At 38.9% G+C, this 20,014-nt stretch overlaps 1 protein-coding gene across 3 annotated transcripts in view; it reads left to right on the top strand.

Moving 5' to 3' along the window:
• The first annotated feature begins 9,345 nt into the window (after positions 1-9,345).
• LOC104605194 (Calcineurin-like metallo-phosphoesterase superfamily protein) overlaps positions 9,346-20,014 on the top strand; it is a 33,137-nt gene continuing 22,468 nt past the window's right edge. For all 3 annotated transcript variants that reach the window (XM_010269841.3, XM_010269839.3, XM_010269840.3), the window contains exon 1: positions 9,346-9,801. In XM_010269841.3, the coding sequence (XP_010268143.1) occupies positions 9,507-9,801 (295 nt within the window). In that variant the 5' untranslated portion in view covers positions 9,346-9,506. The remainder of the gene's footprint in view (positions 9,802-20,014) is intronic.

Here is a 20,014-nt window from a genome sequence, read left to right as displayed (position 1 = left end):
TGCATTATTTTATATATAATATAAAGAGATTCTAAATAGTGATATTATTATTATTATTATTAAATTAATTAATGAAACATGAGGGTTGGATAATGGGCTGAGTGTGGGAGGGCAATTAAAAAATATAAATTATTCTGACTTTACGTGCTAAAGTGAAGAATTCTCCTTGTGCAAGTATCTAGGGAAGGGAACGGGATCTGCTCCTCACACTTGGGCGCCTCACATGCACATCCACCGTGCATTATGAATAATTACTTGTAAGTACGGAAGATGTTCTCAATGCATAGTAGGATGTGCGTGTAAGGCACCCTAGGTGAGGAGCAGATCCGGTCTGCAGAGGATCATCTCACTTGGCTGTTGAAGGCACATTGAGAAACTAACTAAAACATCTCTCAAATACATGCAGAACTTCAGCCCTCAATCCCTACAGCTAAATTATATAATACTTGGGAGATCTTTATAAAAATAATAGGAAAAAAATTTCAACCATTTGATGAATGCTTGGTAGGATATGGTTTAGGGATCTGAATCATCTGATGATGCTTACAATTTGGCTTATTTTATTTTTCTGTGTTGACAGGTATATAAAGATATATGAGTAGAATGTTAGGATCATTGTAACAGCTATTGGTTTTTGGCCTACCATGGAGATTTAGATGGGTCCCCACCCCTGCATGTGCCAAGTGGACGTCACACACTGACAAGGTTTTTCGAATTTTATAAATTAAAAAAATAGTGATAAATGGAAAACAGAAAACTCTGTTGATATTACAGTTCAAGTGGTGATTGGGTGTATACCCCATGATATTGCAGTCAGCTAACTACTATCACTAAAGATTACACCCAAGCATGTCTTCTACCCCATGAAACCAAAACATAATTAGTAGTTGTAGCTGGTTTGATCATTACTCAACCCCATGAATTGGCCAAAACAATCCCAACAAGTCTACTAACGAATCGGAGGAGAGAGATAATGGCATCTGTTGTTATTACACCAGATTGAGAGAGGGTGTTTGGGTGTATTATTATTATTATTATTATTTTATTTATTTATTTATTTTTGTGAGCATATGTTTGGGTGTAATTAGGAGCCAAGGTTTGATGGAAGCTGTATACACAGAAAGCTACTTTTTATCTATTATGGATTTCTTCTCCTCTGTCGCTAGTGGATGTATGCTATAAGTCAAATCACATAAATCTCTAGGTATAATACTGAGTTGATTTATTTTATACTTTCCTTTTATTTTCACCATTTACCCATTGATTTTAGATCTTGAATTTATCCTTGGGCAACAAAAAACAATTGAGATACAAGATCAAAGATAAAACAACAGAAGAGTACCGATCACTCTTATATGTTCAATGATGATCCAAAATTGGTTGTTATAGTAGTGTTGTTTGTGGATAAATTTTAGAACAACTCAAAGGTAATATTCCCTGTTGGTGGGATCAAACTGATAATGAGTATTAGTGTATTACTTAAACTGAACGATCGATTAAATTAATATTTCATGAAACAAATAAAATGTATGGAGTAGCTAAGGCGACTCACTGATGATTAAAAAAAGGGGGAAAGGGATGAGAAGGGAACAAGGGTTCCAAAGAAAGAGAATCTGCTTTAGCATATTGAACTAATCATATTGAACAAGGGTTCCAATGAATGAATCGCAGAAAAAAAAAAGGAGCAGATCCCAACTATATTCACCGATTACCTGGATCTGGTGTGAAAATGTTGCAGTGCAATCACCGAGCTTGCTGAGTTGTCAGTGTTAGGGAGTTAGTTGGAGTTCGTTAATTCTGTTACATTGTTATTTCTGTTATTTTGTCAATACTTGTTCTTGGAAGTTACAAGCGGTTAGTCTGTTAATGATGTATAGGAGTCTATATAAAAGGACTGTGCACAGACGGAAGGCGCTAGACACGATCACAATTCTTTCATTACTCTCTCTATATATTTCTCTATTATTTTCCTTGATCTCTGCAGGTTACTCGTGTGGCTTTCTTCCATAGCCATACCTGTGAAGCAGACTATGGCTCTCGATAGTTTCTACCCTGAGTTGCATCAGAAAAACCACTAATGGTAACAGTGAAGAAGTAGATCGATCCCAAAAAAGAGTAGGAGTAGATTTGCAAAAGATAAAACCAATCAATTAGTGGAAAAAAAAGATGGAAGAATGAGGAAGAGGAGGAGAGGAAGAAGAAGATGGCGATGGAGTTTGGTTCGGCTCGCCGTTGATTTCAATGAAGAAGAAGAAGAAGAAGGAGGAGGAGGATAATGGTTTAGCTGTTGTCTTACCTCGCCGGAGGTTGCTTCGACTATCTGTTCGGCGATGGAAGATGGCAATGGAGTTCTCTCTGTTCGGCTCTCCCAATCTCTTCAATTGGATTGAAGATGGCGATGGAGCAGGAGCGGATCTTGGTGTCCTCTTTGGGCGTGAACACCAACTTTGGGAGATACTGCTTCTCTGGATCATGTATAATTCCTCCCTTGTCTTTTGGTTTAGATCTGGTTCGATTATGGTTCAAGTAGGATCCTTGAATATTGCATTCTAAATTTAGGGAATATGATTCCCAGTTGGAAGAAGGTAGGAAATTTTTGAAATTCGCCCACCCATTCCGCAACCTTTTTGGCGTCCATACGATGGATCCTACCATTCTTTCAAATTGATGATATTCAGCAGCAGCCCAATAGCCACCCTGGTTATACATGGTGTAATGAGCAGCTGCGCAGAAATGGCAAGCTGGTTGTTGGGGATTTCCCTGCACTTAAACAACTCCTTTTGCAGTGGATGCATAACTCACCACTTGGGGGACATTCAGGGAGAGATGCTACATTGAAAAGGATTAAATCACTTTTCTACTGGAAAGGAATGAATAGAGATGTGCAGCAGTACATAAGAGCTTGCCAAAATTGTCAAACCTGCAAATATGATGCTTTAGCTTCTCTTGGTTTCTTGCAGCCACTTCCCATACCTGCGATTGTCTGGTCCTCCATTTCAATGGATTTCATTGAAGGATTGCCTTCTTCTTTTGGGAAGGATGTTATATTAGTTGTAGTAGATCGCCTCAGTAAAGTAGCACATTTTATGGCCCTTCGACATCCTTATACTGCCTTGCAGGTAGACCTGTTCATGGGCCGGGCTCGGGCCGGGCTTTCACTTGTCATTAAGGGAAATATGCTAGGCCCGAGCCCGAACCCGGCCCGACCAATGAGCCTATAACTTGGGCCTGAGCCCGAGCCTATAACTTGGGCCTGAGCCCGAGCCTATAACTTTCCCTATTCAAATTAGAATTAAAAATTCAAATAGTTTTTTTTTCCTATTTAAATGAACAATGGGCCTACAAGATGGTTTTTTTCCCATTTCTTTTATATTTTAAAACACAGTTTTACATTCTTAAATCAAAAAAATTATTCAAATGGACATAATCACATTAATCACTTTAAGTATAATATTAGGTCGGGTCGGGCCGGGCTATTTTGACAAAACCCGAGCCCGACTCGAATTTATTGCGGGCCGGGCTTTTTGGCCCGAATTTAAGCCCGCGGGCCTATAACCACATTCAAGCCCATCCGGGGGTCGGGCCGGGCCAGGCCGGCCCGTCGGGTCGGCCCGTCAGGCCACCCGGCCCATGAACATGTCTATTTGCAGGTAGCTCAAGTCTACCTCAATGAATTATTCAAGCTTCATGGTCTTCCTGACTCTATTGTATCTGACCGTGATCCAGTTTTCCTCTCTGATTTCTGGAATGAGCTTTTCAAGTTACAAGGTGTTGATTTGCTGCGTTCTTCTGCTTATTATCTACAAACGGATGGGCAAACTGAATTTGTTAACTGTTGTCTGGAAACATACTTAAGGTGCATGTGTCATGAATATCCGGCTACATGGAGCAACTGGTTACCGCTTGCGGAATGGTGGTATAATACCACATTCCATTCCTCTGCTCAAGCTACTCCCTACGAAATTGTTTATGGGCAGCGTCCACCACTCCACTTGCCATATTTGCCCAGTGAATTGAAGAATGCTGAGGTTGATCGTAGTTTGCAACAACGAGAGGCTACACTGAAGACTCTTAAATTTCAATTGCAGAGGGCCCAAAATCGAATGCTTCAGTTGGCAAATAAAAATCACAGTGAAAGGGAGTTTCAAATTGGAGATTTAGTGTTTTTAAAGTTGCAGCCATATAGGCAAACGATAGTTGCAGGGCAGCCTTATCACAAGCTTCGGCCTAAGTACTATGGTCCCTACAAAATTCTTGACAAAATTGGGGTTGTTGCTTATAAACGTAAACTTCCTGTGGGTGCTCAAATACACAACATCTTCCATGTTTCTCAGTTGAAAATTTGTTGTGTTTCTTCTCCTGTTGCTTCTGATGTGCCTCCTTTTATGGTGGATCCTACTATTCCAAAGATACCTGAAGCTATTTTGGAAAGACAACTTATTAAACGTGGGAATGTTGCTGCTATAAAGGTGCTCGTTAAATGGCGCAATTGGCTACCCGAGGAGGCTACTTGGGAATTTTATTATGACCTTTGTCAGAAGTATCCCAATTTTGACCTTTAAAGACAAAGGTTCTTGGGGAGGGGAGATTTGATGCAGTGCAGTCACTGAGTTTGTTGAGTTGTCAGTGTTAGGGAGTTAGTTGGAGTTCGTTAATTCTGTTACATTGTTATTTCTGTTATTTTGTCAATACTTGTTCTTGGAAGTTACAAGCGGTTAGTCTGTTAATGATGTATAGGAGTCTATATAAAAGGACTGTGCACAGACGGAAGGCGCTAGACACGATCACAATTCTTTCATTACTCTCTCTATATATTTCTCTGTTATTTTCCTTGATCTCTGCAGGTTACTCGTGTGGCTTTCTTCCATAGCCATACCTGTGAAGCAGACTATGGCTCTCGATAGTTTCTACCCTGAGTTGCATCAGAAAAACCACTAATGGTAATAGTGAAGAAGTAGATCGATCCCAAAAAAGAGTAGGAGTAGATTTGCAAAAGATAAAACCAATCAATTAGTGGAAAAAAAAGATGGAAGAATGAGGAAGAGGAGGAGAGGAAGAAGAAGATGGCGATGGAGTTTGGTTCGGCTCGCCGTTGATTTCAATGAAGAAGAAGAAGAAGAAGGAGGAGGAGGATAATGGTTTAGCTGTTGTCTTACCTCGCCGGAGGTTGGTTCGACTATCTGTTCGGCGATGGAAGATGGCAATGGAGTTCTCCCTGTTGAGTGATGGAGTTCTCTCTGTTCGGCTCTCCCAATCTCTTCAATTGGATTGAAAATGAGGAGGGCATTTTTGTCAAAAGAATAAAAAATGATATTCATATCCGGAATGGGAATCACATTACCTAAGGAGGGGTTGGGAATGGCCATTCCCCATACGGGGGATTCCCATTCTGCCTAGAATGGAAATGGGATTCCAGTTCCATCAAACCAAACATTTGGAATCAGAATTCCTGCAAACCAAACACACCCTCAATTCCTTCGACCTCTATATTAGTTACCGTCGTCACCAACCCCATCTCCAACAAGGTAATACCGCTGTGGACCAACTCCATCTCCGGTGAGGAAAGACCGTCACTGACCTGCTCTTCTTCTTCTACTGCTTGTAACGATAATAGCATCTATTCCAGATGGCAGAAGCTTGTTGTGAGATTTTGTCGCGCAAGAGGTTCACAATCTCGACAAAGAGTTCAGGTCTCAAGCTGATCAACTAGTTTGGATCAGCCACCTCAAACATTGTAGGTGTGAGGCGTATGCTTGAGATTGGTAGTTCCGACATTGCAAGACACAAGTCAAGCATTATACAAATTCACCCTCTCTGTTCACGAGACTCTTGAGGCCGGACTGCGAGATTTGAAGATGGTAAAGGAGGTTGGGTGCATCATCACTGGTTGTTGTGAACTCGAGTCCATCCTCCACTGATGTAGAGATGTCATTCTTAACTATTGACACCAAGAATTGAACTACCCCTACAGCTTACGTGCGTCTCTTGTTTCTATCGCTTTCGGACACTATCGACTTAAGCTTCCGAAAACATCTCATCTACAACTATGGCAACAACATCATTGAATATCTTGGCGATCTTGGCCTTATCGACCGGTGGCTTCGGTGTCAGGAACCGTTCAATCCCTTTGGAGGCGTTAAGGGTGCACCATGCTTGGATCAATCGTCAAGGGGTGTGGTTTGGAGTTAAATCAACATCCGACAAGAGGGGCATTCTCATTCTCTATATAAGGTTTATTTGGTTGTCGAGAAATAGTGGGATGAGAAAGGAAAAATCTATTTTCTCATTTGTGGTCATTGTGTTTTTCTGCTAAGACCCATTATGTTACAGAATCTGCTTCTAGCATTTGGCTGATGAGAAAATTTTGCAGGATGTTTGATTTTATCCTACTTGAACAAATCTATGCTTTCTCCAATAGCAAAGGGGTTTAGATCTGGCAAGCCAATAGAAAAGGGTCAGCAAATGGAGGAAATATGGGAAGAAGATGATGATAAAAACTGACCTTCGTAGAAGATGTGGATGAAAATTTTAGAGACGAACCCATGCTCCTTGTCCGCTAAGCACCTAAAACACATGGAAGGAAAAACATTTTTGATAAAAATGCAAAAAAAAGAAAAAAAGAAAAATGTGAATGATGTATGAAGTGGAATCTTGTCTCCTTGATGCTTGAGAAGACAAATACAAGATTACCCACGCCGGAGAAGACAAAGACAATCTCCTGGATCCTTGCCGTCTGAGATTTGAGATTGAAGTTGAGGGAGGAAGAGTAAGGTATTTTTCAGTGGAATAAAACACAAAATAGCATGAAAGGGGATGTGAGTACTTACCGGAGGCCGTAAACATCTTCAAAGATGAAAGATAAGGTGGTTGGAGTTTGGACTGTTGCAGAGGTGGGAGATGAAAACAGTCCAACCTCGATACAATTTTATCACACTCATCGCACAACTTTTATTTCTTACCGAGGTTACACCTATTTAGTGAGACCTCGTGTCCCTTATTTTGAGAATACTAATCTCAGCGTATCGCATCATGTCTCTCAAAACAGACATGAAAAAATATGAATATTTGACATCCAGGTCGTGTGAACCAAAATAGATCATAAAGCAATGGTAAGGATGTTGGCATGGAACGTTAAGGGAATAAGGAGCCAAATTCATAGCTGGCAAATTTTGTGTCTACTAAAGTTCCATCAACCAGATATTTTGTTTTTTATGGAAGCTCGTATAAACCCCGATAAGGGTGAAAAATTATCAGATTTAAGTTTTTTAAGTAATTTGTTGTAAACCCAATTGGGTATGCGATGGCCTATGGATATTTTGGAAAGATTATATAGATCTAAATATTTTAACTTCAAATGATAGGTTAATCCATGCTAAAATTTTTGAGCAAGTCTCGAGTACTCATTATGATATAACCTTCTTGTATGCTCCTCCCAACAGAGTAGAACAAGCAACTGTTTGGCAATGGATTAAAGATATTAGTAAACAAACACAAAATCCTTGGTATTTAATTGGTGATTATAATGCCTTTAGGTCCCAACAAGACAAGTGGGGAAGGACAACGGCCGTGAGTCAAGCAAGTAGATTCAATGAAATTATGATACAATCTAGTAACCTAATAGAGCTTGAAGCTAATGGTAATAGATACACTAAAGCTATGTTTGGTTCGAAGGAAAAGGTAAGGAAATCTATACGAGGTTTGTAAACAGGGGTGGAGTTAGAATTTTTTCTTGAGGGGGGCCAAAACCTAGAAAATATGAATAGGGGGGTCAAAAGTTAAAAAAACATGAGTAAAGGGTCAAATTATAAGTGGAATTTAAATGGTTTTATGAGAATTTTGAAGGCATAGGGGGGGCCATGGCTCCCCTCTGCCACCCCCCGGCTCCGCCCCTGTTTGTAAAGGCTTCCCTACCTTTTCCTACTTTTTCCTTCAAACCAAACACAACCTTAGAGAAAAGGAAATATTCTAGAGAAACTAGATTGGGTGTTCACAAATGACCAATGGAGAACATTGTTTTCTCATGCCCAACTAACTAGTCTACCATTCCTAAGTTCAGACTTGAGACCACTCTCTCATGCTCCTAGATACAAAAATTAAAGTAAATCGGGGCTATAAACCTTTTAGGTTTGAGCAAATGCGACTAGAATAACCAAATTTAGATAAAATAATGGAGGAAATATGGACATCCAAAGTTCCAAGATCAAGAGGCCACCGATTTTTTTTAGAAAAACAAAATTGGTAGCAGAAAAAATAAAACATAGGAACCAAAATGAATTTGGTAATATTTTTATGAAAAAAAATATTTTAAGAAATTTGGAGGAAATTCAGAGAGAGAGAGAGATTTGCAAAACGCTATCCTAAATAAGAAAGAGGTTGCACTACAAAAATAGCAAAATAAATTTCTCCAAAAAAAAGAGATGTATTGAGCTCAAGAATCAAGAATTTCATGGCTGAAAAATGGAAACAAAAACACAATTTCTACACCAAAATGTGTCCTCACACCATACAAACAATACTTGCAGCACTGCATTGTGAAACATTTGAGTTCGGATCTTTTGCCCATGTCTACCCATATAACATCGCTGTCACACATATGAGTCTGGTCTCAATGCGAGACCGGATCTTTTCCTTACACATGGGCGCCTCAGATCGATCTCATTCACACATCCTACCATGCATTGGGAACATCTTCCGTACTTATAAGTTATTATTCATGAGAGATGTTTCCAATGCACGACGGATGTGCCTATGAGGTGCCCATGTGTGAGGAGCAGATCCGGTCTTTTCAAATGCATGGTTATAAGTGTTGTGACTTGTGAGGACTAAATCCGGCCATGGGACACCATGTCATGAGATGTGCGGATGCATATATGATACTCGCTGCCAAACTAGGATCCACCATATATGATACGTTGGAGATTAGATTTGATCCTCAAGGCTTATAGCAGCTGTTCATTGGTAATATATCTCCATTAAGGGGCATTCTTTTTTGGATTTTGAGAGGGGGATTAAGAATCTCGTGTTTTTTTTTTTATATTTATGTGGGGATTAAGGAAAGTTTATTTTCTTGGGTACCCATCTTGTAGGTGGATAAATAACTTTCCCACCTAAGGGGAAGGTTGTCAATACTTGAATGTGACAAAAATGCTCATTTTAATAATATTAAGGGTAATTGCATTTACCCGAATAAGTAATTTATCAAAAAGCCAATGAAGCGTTAATAAAACCATAAGTACGCAGATATTCTCATTGCACAGCTACAATAGAGTGTGTGAGGAGAGGACGGTGTGAGCACGGTTATGTTAGGATCAAATCCGAATTCATACGTTGAAACCGAGTTGGGACGGTTCTTGTTGGTAGGAGATCCTAATTCACATAATCGCACCAGACAAAGAAGGGAGAAAAGATTCGAAAGGTTAAGGCACCTGCTTCTAACCAGTATCTCTCTTTACTTTCAAATATGTTCGATAAATAAGCCGGACTTTGTTTTCGCTTCACGAAGAACAATGGCAAGTTGCAGATCGGTTTTCTTCATTTTCGTACTTTTTTGCATATCAATTCTCTCCGAGACGAACTCTGACCCCCTCCAAATCCATGAAAGGATTGAAGAAAGAAAACCCAATTCGAGGGCTGTCGTAAATTTGAAAGGTGGCCCTGATTCTGTAATCTGGGTGGTTCAGCTCTCTGATCTTCATTTCAGTGTTTTTCATCCGGATAGAGCTCTTGATTTTAAGAGGCTTGTTGCTCCAGCTCTTGCTATGATAAACCCAGCTCTGGTTCTGATCACTGGTGATCTAACAGGTATTCCTTTTGTCTTTCTTCTCATTTCCCTTTTTGTCTTTCTAGATTTCACATCCCTTTTTTATTTAGGATTGTTTGTTTTATTTCAATGTCGAAAAGCCATGGATTCTCTGTTTCTTTTTTTCCTTGCAAAGAATTTATTGACTCATGTCTGGCTAAGATATAACCAACGCAGAAGTGGTTTCAGTAGGAAAATTGTTGTTGGTTCACAATTTCAAAGAACTAACTCAGCTATTTATGTTTGGAAGTCATGTAGAATACGAATAATTTCAAAATATAAAATGAAATCATATCGAATACCAATAAAAACTGGAAATTCGTTAAATTTTAAGTTTGTTAATACTCTTGCAATGTGACATTCTTAATCTTTTTGCTTGGAAATACCATCTTGGGTAGTCATATTTTACTTTCACCAGATTGATTGCAATGTTCAAGCTGAATCAATCCTTCCACATCCGGTCAATTGATGCAGATAAATTCTCTAAGGTTTTCTAGATATTTTATTTTTGGCTTACTGACTGTTGGGCAAGTTGCAGAAATGAATTTTAAACCAATCTCAGGACAGAAAGAATCTTTCACCCAAATTTGTGTGTCAAAATGGGTTTGCTAACAACAATAATAACAAGTAAACAATTCAGCCAAGTAACAGAAAAACAGATAACAATCACCACACAATAGCACATCAGAATTTTTACGTGGAAAACCCCAAAATCGTGGAAAAACCACGAGACCTATGGTCCGTAAAAGACTTCCACTAATTCAGAAATTAATGGGTACAATAGTCTTCTCTAGTTGCAACTAGAGGCTTACAAACATCAATGAAATAATCATTGGCTCACAAGAACAACATTAACATCACCAAATGCAAGGTGGATACAACACAAATATAAGTTTAGATCTCACCAAGTTGCTATAAATCTGAACTGAGAAGTAGAGAAAAGGAAGGAGAATCACCAAATCCGAACTAGAGTGGGATTCTTAACTCCAACACTTAATATCATCAAGAACGGGCTTGAAAGGCACCTCCGAACTTGATCTTGAATGAAACAAGAGCCAGTTTTTTTTTTTTCTTTTTCTTCACAAAACTCAAAGAACCAAAAAAACCTTTTTTTTTTCTTTCTTTGGTTCTGTGCTTTTTTTTTCTTCTTCTTTGTTCTTCTCTGTTCAGTGGTTACGAATTTGACGCCACTTAAAAACAAAACCGAAATGTGGTAACCTTTTTACCACTATTCGGCTCCCTTTTTTTAGGGAGCAAATAAAGGTGGGGTGGGCCCCTCCATATCGGCTGGACCCACACCCAACAATTCTCCCCCTCCAGCTCATATGGGGGGTTTCACCAAGCCCGCAACTTCTTTGCAGAATTTAAATTTGTCCTTAGGCAAGGACTTTGTTAACATGTCTGCACCATTCTCATCAGTATGAATCTTCTCAATGTTCAACAACTTCATATCCAACACATCTCGAATCCAGTGGTACTTTACATCAATATGTTTGGATCTTGAGTGGAAAGTTGGATTTTTAGAGAGATGGATAACACTTTGACTGTCACAATAGAGAGCATATATTTCTTGCTTCATGCCCAATTTTTGTAAGAACTTCTTCAACCATAGGATCTCCTTACAGGCTTCTGTAGCTGCAATGTATTCAGCCTTTGTAGTAGACAATGCAACACACTTTTGAAGTTTGGATTGCCATGAAATTGCTCCCCCTGCAAAAGTCATTAAATATCCCGAAGTGGACTTTCGGGAATCAACATCACCAGCCATGTCTACATCAATATACCCATCCAATATGACTTTACCATTCCCGAGGCATAAGCATATCTGAGAAGTACCTCTGAGATACTTGAATATCCATTTTACTGCTGTCCAATGTTCTTTGCCAGGGTTAGAGAGAAATCGACTAACTATACCAACAACATGAGGAATATTTGGCCTCGTGCACACCATAGCATACATTAAACTGCCAACTGCCGAAGCATAAGACACTTTCTTCATTTCAACTTCGTCTTTCTCACTTGTAGGACATTGTTTAGTGTTGAGCTTGAAATGACTTGCAAGTGGAGTAGTCACTGGTTTTGCATTGCTCATGTTGAACCTCTCAAGAAACTTCTCAATATATTTTTCTTGAGATAACCATAACTTCCCATTCTGTCTATCTCGAGAGATCTTCATACCAAGAATCTGTCTAGCTGGTCTGAAGTCCTTCATTGCAAAAGACTTGCTAAGCTCATTTTTCAACCTGTCAATACTGTTAGAATCATGTCCAACTATCAACATAAAGCAAGAGAATAATGAAATCACCATCAGAAAATTTCTTTACAAATACACAATGATCTGAAGTGGTCCTAGTGTACTCATGATTAACCATGAAGGAGTCAAATTTGTTGTACCACTGTCTTGGTGCTTGTTTCAACCCATACAAGCTTTTCTTTAATCTGCACACCAAATGTTCTTTTCCTTTTTCTTTGAATCCCTCTGGTTGCTCCATATAGATATCTTCTTCCAAATCACCATGAAGGAAGGCAGTCTTCACATCAAGCTGTTCAACTTCCAAATTTAAACTTGCAACTAGTCCAAGCACAATTCGAATAGAAGACATTTTCACCACAGGAGAGAATATTTCTTCAAAGTCGATACCCTTTTATGACTGAAACCCTTCACAACCAACCTTGCCTTGTATTTTAGTTGTGAGCCACTCTCATCAGATTTCAATTTATAAACCCATTTGTTTTTGAGTGCCCTTTTCTCCTTTGGTAATTTCACCAAATCATAGGTGTGATTCTCATGCAAGGATTTTAATTCCTCTTGCATTGCTTTCAGCCACTCATCTTTCTTGTCATGTGACATAGCCTCTTGATAAGTCTCTGTCTCTCCCCCATCTGTCAGCATCACATATTCATGTGGAGGATACCTAGTGGAAGGTCTTCTCTCTCTAGTTGATCTTCGAAGCTGAACCTGTGGTGAAGGAACTGGAGATACATGTTCATTCTGTACTTCCTCTGTATTTTCATTTATAGGAGTTTCATTACTAACTGTATCATCCTGTTCATTTGGTACAGCTCCCCCGTGATCACCATCAACTGTAGGTGGGAAAACTGGATCCAAGTTAATTAGAACATCAACAGAGAATTTTGGCTTCTCAATTTTCTCTATATCTTCAATTGTTTAATCCTCAAGAAATACAACATCTCTACTTCTGATCACTTTCTTGTCCACTGGATCCCATAACCTGTACCCAAACTCTTCGTGCCCATAGTCTAAGAAGATGCATTGTTTAGCTTTGTCATCAAGCTTGGATCTTTCATTTCTAGGAATATGAACAAATGCCCTGCAACCAAACACTTTCAAATGACTGTATGATATGGCTTTCCCTATCCAAACTCTTTCAGGAGTATCTCCATTCAACGGAACTGAAGGAGAAAGGTTGATGAGGTCAATTGCAATTCTCATAGCATCACCCCAAAAGGATTTGGGTAACTTAGCATGAGAGAGCATGCATCTGATTCTGTCAATAATTGTTCTGTTCATTCTCTCTGCTACTCCATTGTGTTGAGGAGTCTTAGGAATACTTTTCTCAAGTCTGATACTATGGATCCTATAATATTCTTCAAAAGGACCTCTATATTCACCACCATTATCAGCTCGGATGCATTTCAACTTATTCCCTGTTTCTCTCTTAACCTTGGCATGAAAATACTTGAAAATATCCAACACCTAACCCTTAGATTTCAAGGCAAATGCCCACACTTTTCTGGAGTGGTCGTCAATAAATGTTACAAAATATAATGCACCACCAAAAGATCTATCTTTCATGTAACAAACATCAGTGTGAACTAAATCTAAAACATGAGGCTTTCTAGATGCAGGAAATTTATGAAATTCAACTCTACTCTGTTTGCCAGCTAAGCAATGTACACATGTTTCAAGAGGCATACCTTTCACATCAGGAAGAAGATTTTATCTGGAAAGTATCTGAATCCCTTTTTCACTCAAATGTCCAAGCCTCCGGTGCCAAAGCTCAATGGATGAATCATGAACTGCATTCACCTCTCCTTTGCTCAACCTTGCTTGCATCACATAAAGGGTATTGTGCTTCTTTCCCTTTGCCACAATGAGTGAGCCCCGACTGAGCTTCCATTTTCCATCACTGAAGGTATTTGCATAACCTTCATCATCTAACCTGCCAGTGGAAATCAGATTTAGGCGGATATCAGGAACATGTCTAACATTCTTCAAAATTAATTTGCAACCAGTATTGCTATCTAGACAAATGTCTCCCATGCCAACAATCTTGGATGTACCAGCATTCCCCATACAAACATGTCCACAATCACCTGTAGTGTAAGTTGTAAAAAATTCACCATGGGGAGTAACATGAAAAGAAGCACTCAAATCTATGACCCAATCACTGTCTGGGCATGCAAAGTTGACATAATTATCATCACAAACAATAACATCACCCTCGGCTGCAACAGCTATAGTATCTTTTTCTTCTTTCTTGCCTTCACCTTTCCCTTTGGCTTGTTCTCTTTTCTAGACTCTACATTCATTTTTGTAATGTCCTAGTTTATTACAGTGATGACAAATGATATTTTTCTTGGACCTGGACCTTCCTTAGGATTTATCATATTTGTTACGGGGACCTCTGCTCTTACTTCTTCCCTGTCTTTCTTTCTTTTCTGTTACAAGAGCTTGAGATTCTGAGTAAGTTCCTTGTTTTTTCCTCCTGGACTCTTCATTCAACAAAGCATCTTTGACTGTGTCAATGGTTACTATACCATTAGGAGTTGAATTACTGACTAAAACCACCGAGGTTTCCCAACTGTCAGGCAAGGAACTAAGTAACAGCAAGACCTGCACTTCATCATCCAAATTCAATTTCATAGTAGTCAATTGATTTATCAAATCTTGAAAATCACTCAAATGTTCAGACATATTAGTCTCATCTTTATATCTCAAGTGTGCTAGTTTTCTAATCAAGACAGCCTTGTTTAAACATGTTTTCCTTTCATACATAGACTCTAATTTTTTCCATAAAACATCAGCCCTAGTTTCTTGTGCAACATGGTGAAAAATACTGTGGTCGATCCACTGTCGGATTTGGCCTACAGTTTTCCTTTACTTCATCACCTCTTATGGGTAGGTACAAATCTTTGCAATAAAGAATGCCCTCCATTCTGGGTTTCCAAATGGCATAATTCGATGAAGTCAATTTTATCATAACACCCGGGGATTCCTCCATTTGTATCAACACAAACAATTAATTTCAGCCAACCTGGCTCTGATACCACTGTTGGGCAAGTTATACTATAGTTGCAGAAATGAATGTAAAACCAATCCCAGGACAGCAAGAACATTTCACCCAAATTTGTGTGTCAAAATGGGTTTGCCAATAACAATAATAACAAGTAAACAATTCAGCCAAGTAACAGAAAAACAGATAACAATCACCACACAATAGCACACCAGAATTTTTTACATGGAAAACCCCAAAATCGGGGAAAAACCACGGGACCTATGGTCCGTAAAAGTCTTCCACTAATTCAGAAATTAATGGGTATAATAGTCTTCTCTAGTTGCAACTAGAGGCTTACAAACATCAATGAAATAATCATTGGCTCACAAGAACAGCATTAACATCACCAAATGCAAGGTGGATACAACACAAACATAAGTTTAGATCTCACCAAGTTGCTGTAAATCTGAACCGAGAAGTAGAGAAAAGGAAGAAGAATCACCAAATCTGAACTGGAGTGGGATTGTTAACTTTAGCACTTAATATCATCAAGAACAGGCTTGAAAGGCACCTCCGAACTTGATCTTGAATGGAACAAGAGCCAGTTTTTTTTTTTTTTCTTCACAAAACTCAAAGAACCAGAAAAACCTTTTTTTTTCTTTCTTTGGTTCTGTGTACTCATCCTATAGTGGACTTTCTCCTTCCTACTGTGTTTTTCTTTCCTCTCTTGACTCAGTGTCTATACCTAAGGGTGTTAGTGAGGCTCTCTCCAAACTTGAGTGGAAGACAGTTATGCAGGAAGAGATGGCAACTTTGATTAAGAATCAGACATGGGACATTGTGGATCTACTAGAAGGCAATGAGACAGTTGGATGCAGATGGTTTACACAGTAAAATATAAGGCAGATGGAAGCATAGAAAGGTGCAAGGCAAGACTTGTTGCAAAAGGGTACACAAAGACCTATGGCATTGATTACTTAGAGACCTTTGCACTAGTTGCAAAGATGACCTCTGTTCGGATACTTCTTTCTCTTGCTGCCTCATACTCTTGGCCCTTGTTTCAACTTGATGTGAAGAATGTTTTCCTAAATGGGGATCTGCAAGAGGAAGTGTATATGGATCTTCCTGCTGGTTTTTACAGTGATGTTGAAAAGGGAAATGTATGCAGGCTTAAGAAGTCACTTTATGGCTTGAAACAATCTCTCAAAGCATGGTTTGACAGATTCAGAAAGGCCTTGATTGCTTTTGGCTACACTTAGTCTCAATCCGATCATACCTTGTTTGTGAAGCGAAGGGGATCTTTGGTGTCAGTCCTTATTGTTTATGTGGATGATATTGTTGTCACGGGGAATGACCTAAGTGAGATTGATTGTCTGAAAAGGAATCTACATAAAGAATTTGAAATTAAGGATCTTGGAGAACTGAGATACTTCTTAGGCATTGAATTTGCAAGATCAAAACATGGAATTTTTATCTCTCAAAAGAAGTATGTCTTGGATCTTTTTCAAGAGACAGGGAAGCTTGGAACGAAGGCAATCAATACCCTTATTGATCAGAACCATAGAATCAATGCATCAGAAGGTGAGCCAGTAAAGGACATTAGGAGATATCAGAGACTTGTGGGTCGGCTGCTATACTTGTGTATGACAAGACCAGACATTTCCTATGCAGTAAGTGTGGTAAGTCAATACATGCACGCTCCACAAGTCCAGCATTGGGAGGCAGTTGACAGGATTCTTTTTTTATCTGAAGGGACACCCGAACAGAAGCATATTGTTTATTGATCATGGACAGTTGAAACTAGAGGCTTATACAGATGCAGATTGGGCAGGATGCCTTGATGACATGAGATCAACTTCAGGAGTATGCACCCTTGTCGGGGGTAACCTTGTCTTGTGGAAGAGTTAGAAACAAATAGTGGTGGCAAGATCAAGTGTTGAAGCTGAATACAGGGCCATGGCACATGGAGTTTCAGAACTTCTCTAGATCCGTTCCCTATTAGAAGAAATTGGTGTACAAGCAGAAGAACCTATGATGTTGTACTGTGATAACCAGGCAGCAATTAACATCGCCCATAACCCAGTCCAGCATAACCGAACTAAGCACATTGAAGTGGATAGACATTTTATTAGAGAAGAGTGACTTCTGGAGAAGTTTGTCTTCCATACATTGCTTCTGATCTGCAGCTCGCTGATGTTCTCACAAAAGGTGTTGCAAAGAACAAGCTGGAGCATGATCTACGCAAGTTGGGAATGTGTGACATTTACTCCCAACTTGAGGGGGAGTGTTGAGCTGGGCCTAGTTGTTTTACTCTTATTTTAAGTTATTTAGTTAGGAAGTTGTTGGGCTTTAGGCCCATTAGTTTATGTTTTTAAGTTGTGGCTGTTCAGCTACATTAGTAGCCACCCTACTAAGGGCATCCTTGTAATATCTCATCCTTTAAGTTAAGTATAAATATAATGAGGGGTTGGCGGCTAGGGTTAATGTAAGAATCCTGGTTGACTTCCTACTCTTTTCTCCTTCTCTTTTCTTATCTCCTGCTGAAATCTTCATCTTCCTCCTCTTTCCCTTCACAAGAAATTCGACTAAATCTGCAATCAGTTATTTCTACTATTTACATTTTCTGTGTTAAAATTTTTCTTTAACTCATTTTATCACGAACCTCTGAATCTTAAAGTTTACAAGGCAACTTCAAAATGTATTCTTTTGTCTATAACCTTAGTTTCTTAGCTTTATTTAATGATTTGCAACAAGATAATAATTTTAAAAAAGGTGTGCTTGTGCTTCTTTTATCATTTCATAAAATATCTTTCAATATTTTGCATATTCTAAAATGTTTCCACCATGTCTATAATTTTTACAATATTTCCAACATGTTTCTTATATTTGGATGGCCGACATTTCCACTGACATCGACATTTTAAACCTCCTTGATTTCTTAGGCACTGAAGTTATGAATGTTTAATTCATTCTTGGATTTATGATCCTCCAATTATAAAACTCATTGAAAACCCTCAATATATCAAGTTGATAAAAAAACCCTCAATAAATCAAGCTTCAAAATCTCCCAACAATCTTGATTGAAGGCCATTGTAAAACCATTAGGACTAGGGGCTTTCTTTTGACCTATCCATAGAACTGCCTCTTTGATCTCCTCCAACTCAAGCCTCTTCTCCAATAAATCACTTGAACCCATTTAGCACAAACAAAAATAATACCCTCCAAATTCCACCTTCCAGCCAAGGGCCTTTTGTAGATAGATTTGAAATGGTTCACAAAGGTGCTTGCAATATCCTCTTGCTCAATGATAGTCCTACTATCCACTTCTAGGGAGGAAATATAATTCTTTCTCCTTTGACCATTTGCAACACTATGGAAAAATCTGGTATTCCCATCCCCCTCCTTAATCCATTTAAATCTTTATTTCTGCCTCCAGCTCATTTCCTTCCTAAATCACTTCCAATTCTTTTTTAAATCTCCACTTCTCCCCCCTTGGGACTCTCATTTAATTGACCTTGCTTGTCCAACTTATCAATTTCTTCAATTTGATTACTCAAATTCTCCTATTTTCCCTTGAATCTTTCAAAATGAGTAATATTCCATTCCTTAATTTTTTCTTCAAATCTTTGTAATTTTTTATAAAATCTCACTCCTCATTTTACCTGAACCCACTCCTCACCCCACCATTTCTTTACCTTTTTGCAAGAACCTTGGATGAGTAAGCCACATATTCTCAAATTTAAATGGAAAGAGACCTGGGATCCCCACCTTACCATCTTGGAAAACACAAATGGGCCAGTGATTTGAAGTAAGCTAGGAAGGGACCTTCCTGACAATCTATTCCAATGCTAATGTTACCAATCTAATGTTACCAGGAATTTGTCCAATTTAGAGTAGATGGGATTATCTTGGAGGTTGGACCAGGTATATATTGTCTGTCCCCATGATACCCGGAACTTGACTCAATCCAATACAAGCTTTTGCACAGACTGGACTTGGATTTTTGGGATTTGGATTGGATGGGTTTGAAACTTTGGGCCCGACCTTAACTCAACTAGGCTTAGGTTGAGGCCTCGAGCAGCCCAAGCCTAACCTGAGTAAAGTTCAACCCAACATAAATTTTCTTGACCTTTTATTATATATTTATCCCATGTGCTGTTAGGAATGTTATTAGGACTGTTACTGGGCCGTTAGTGGGCCTGTTTTATGTGTTTTCTCTGTTAAGTTGTAAGCAGGGGTATTCTTGTAAGATCCCCTTTTTATTTGAACACCCTAATATATAGGTCAAGTGGGGTGCCGCCCCCATTACTTTTTGGCAATCCCTTCTCTCTTCTCTGCTCTCTTCTTCTCTTTTCTTTCTTCTTTTCTATTCTACATTGTATCAAAGCAGGTCTGACTGTAAGAGGAGCTCAAGTACATCTTCTTTTCTGTCCTTTCTCTCTTGGGTTGCTCTAGAAAAGACTGGCTACTCAAATCTGAGAAGGACCTGATTTGGTAAGGGTTTTCTATTCTATTTTTTCCTTTTTTGGTCGCGACCAAGAGGGTGATTGTTTGGGAGTTTCACTTGTGTCCTGTGATGGATTGCTGAGTGTTTAGAGAGGTTTCTCTTAGTGTTCTGTATGGTTGTGCTCTGTGATCCAGTCAGCTGTGGTATAAGCCTTGTGTTTTGGATCTCTAGTGTCTAGGCCTATGTTGTTTATTGTGCTGGTTTGTTTGTGGTGGAAGTGCCTCCTTTTTCGTGCAAGATTCTAAACTGTTGCAGTTTTTTCTGTGAAGTTAGGCTGTAGGGTTCTTCTTCACTGTTTGTTTTGATTTGGTAGTGCTTGGAGGTTTCCTACACTACTATTCATTTCTTGTGGAAGGTGCTCAGTGTAGAATTTTTGATTGCTTGAAGTGAACTGTTAATCTGAGAAAGAAAAAAGAAAAAAAAAAAGACCTGGTCACTCTCTTGTTGGTGCTGTTATTTATTTGTTTG

This window comes from Nelumbo nucifera, chromosome 1 (assembly GCF_055504915.1).
Source record: "Nelumbo nucifera cultivar China Antique chromosome 1, China Antique-T2T, whole genome shotgun sequence".
NCBI lineage: Eukaryota > Viridiplantae > Streptophyta > Magnoliopsida > Proteales > Nelumbonaceae > Nelumbo > Nelumbo nucifera.
Note: the sequence above shows the minus strand (reverse complement) of the source record. Positions and strands in the feature narration are given on the sequence as shown.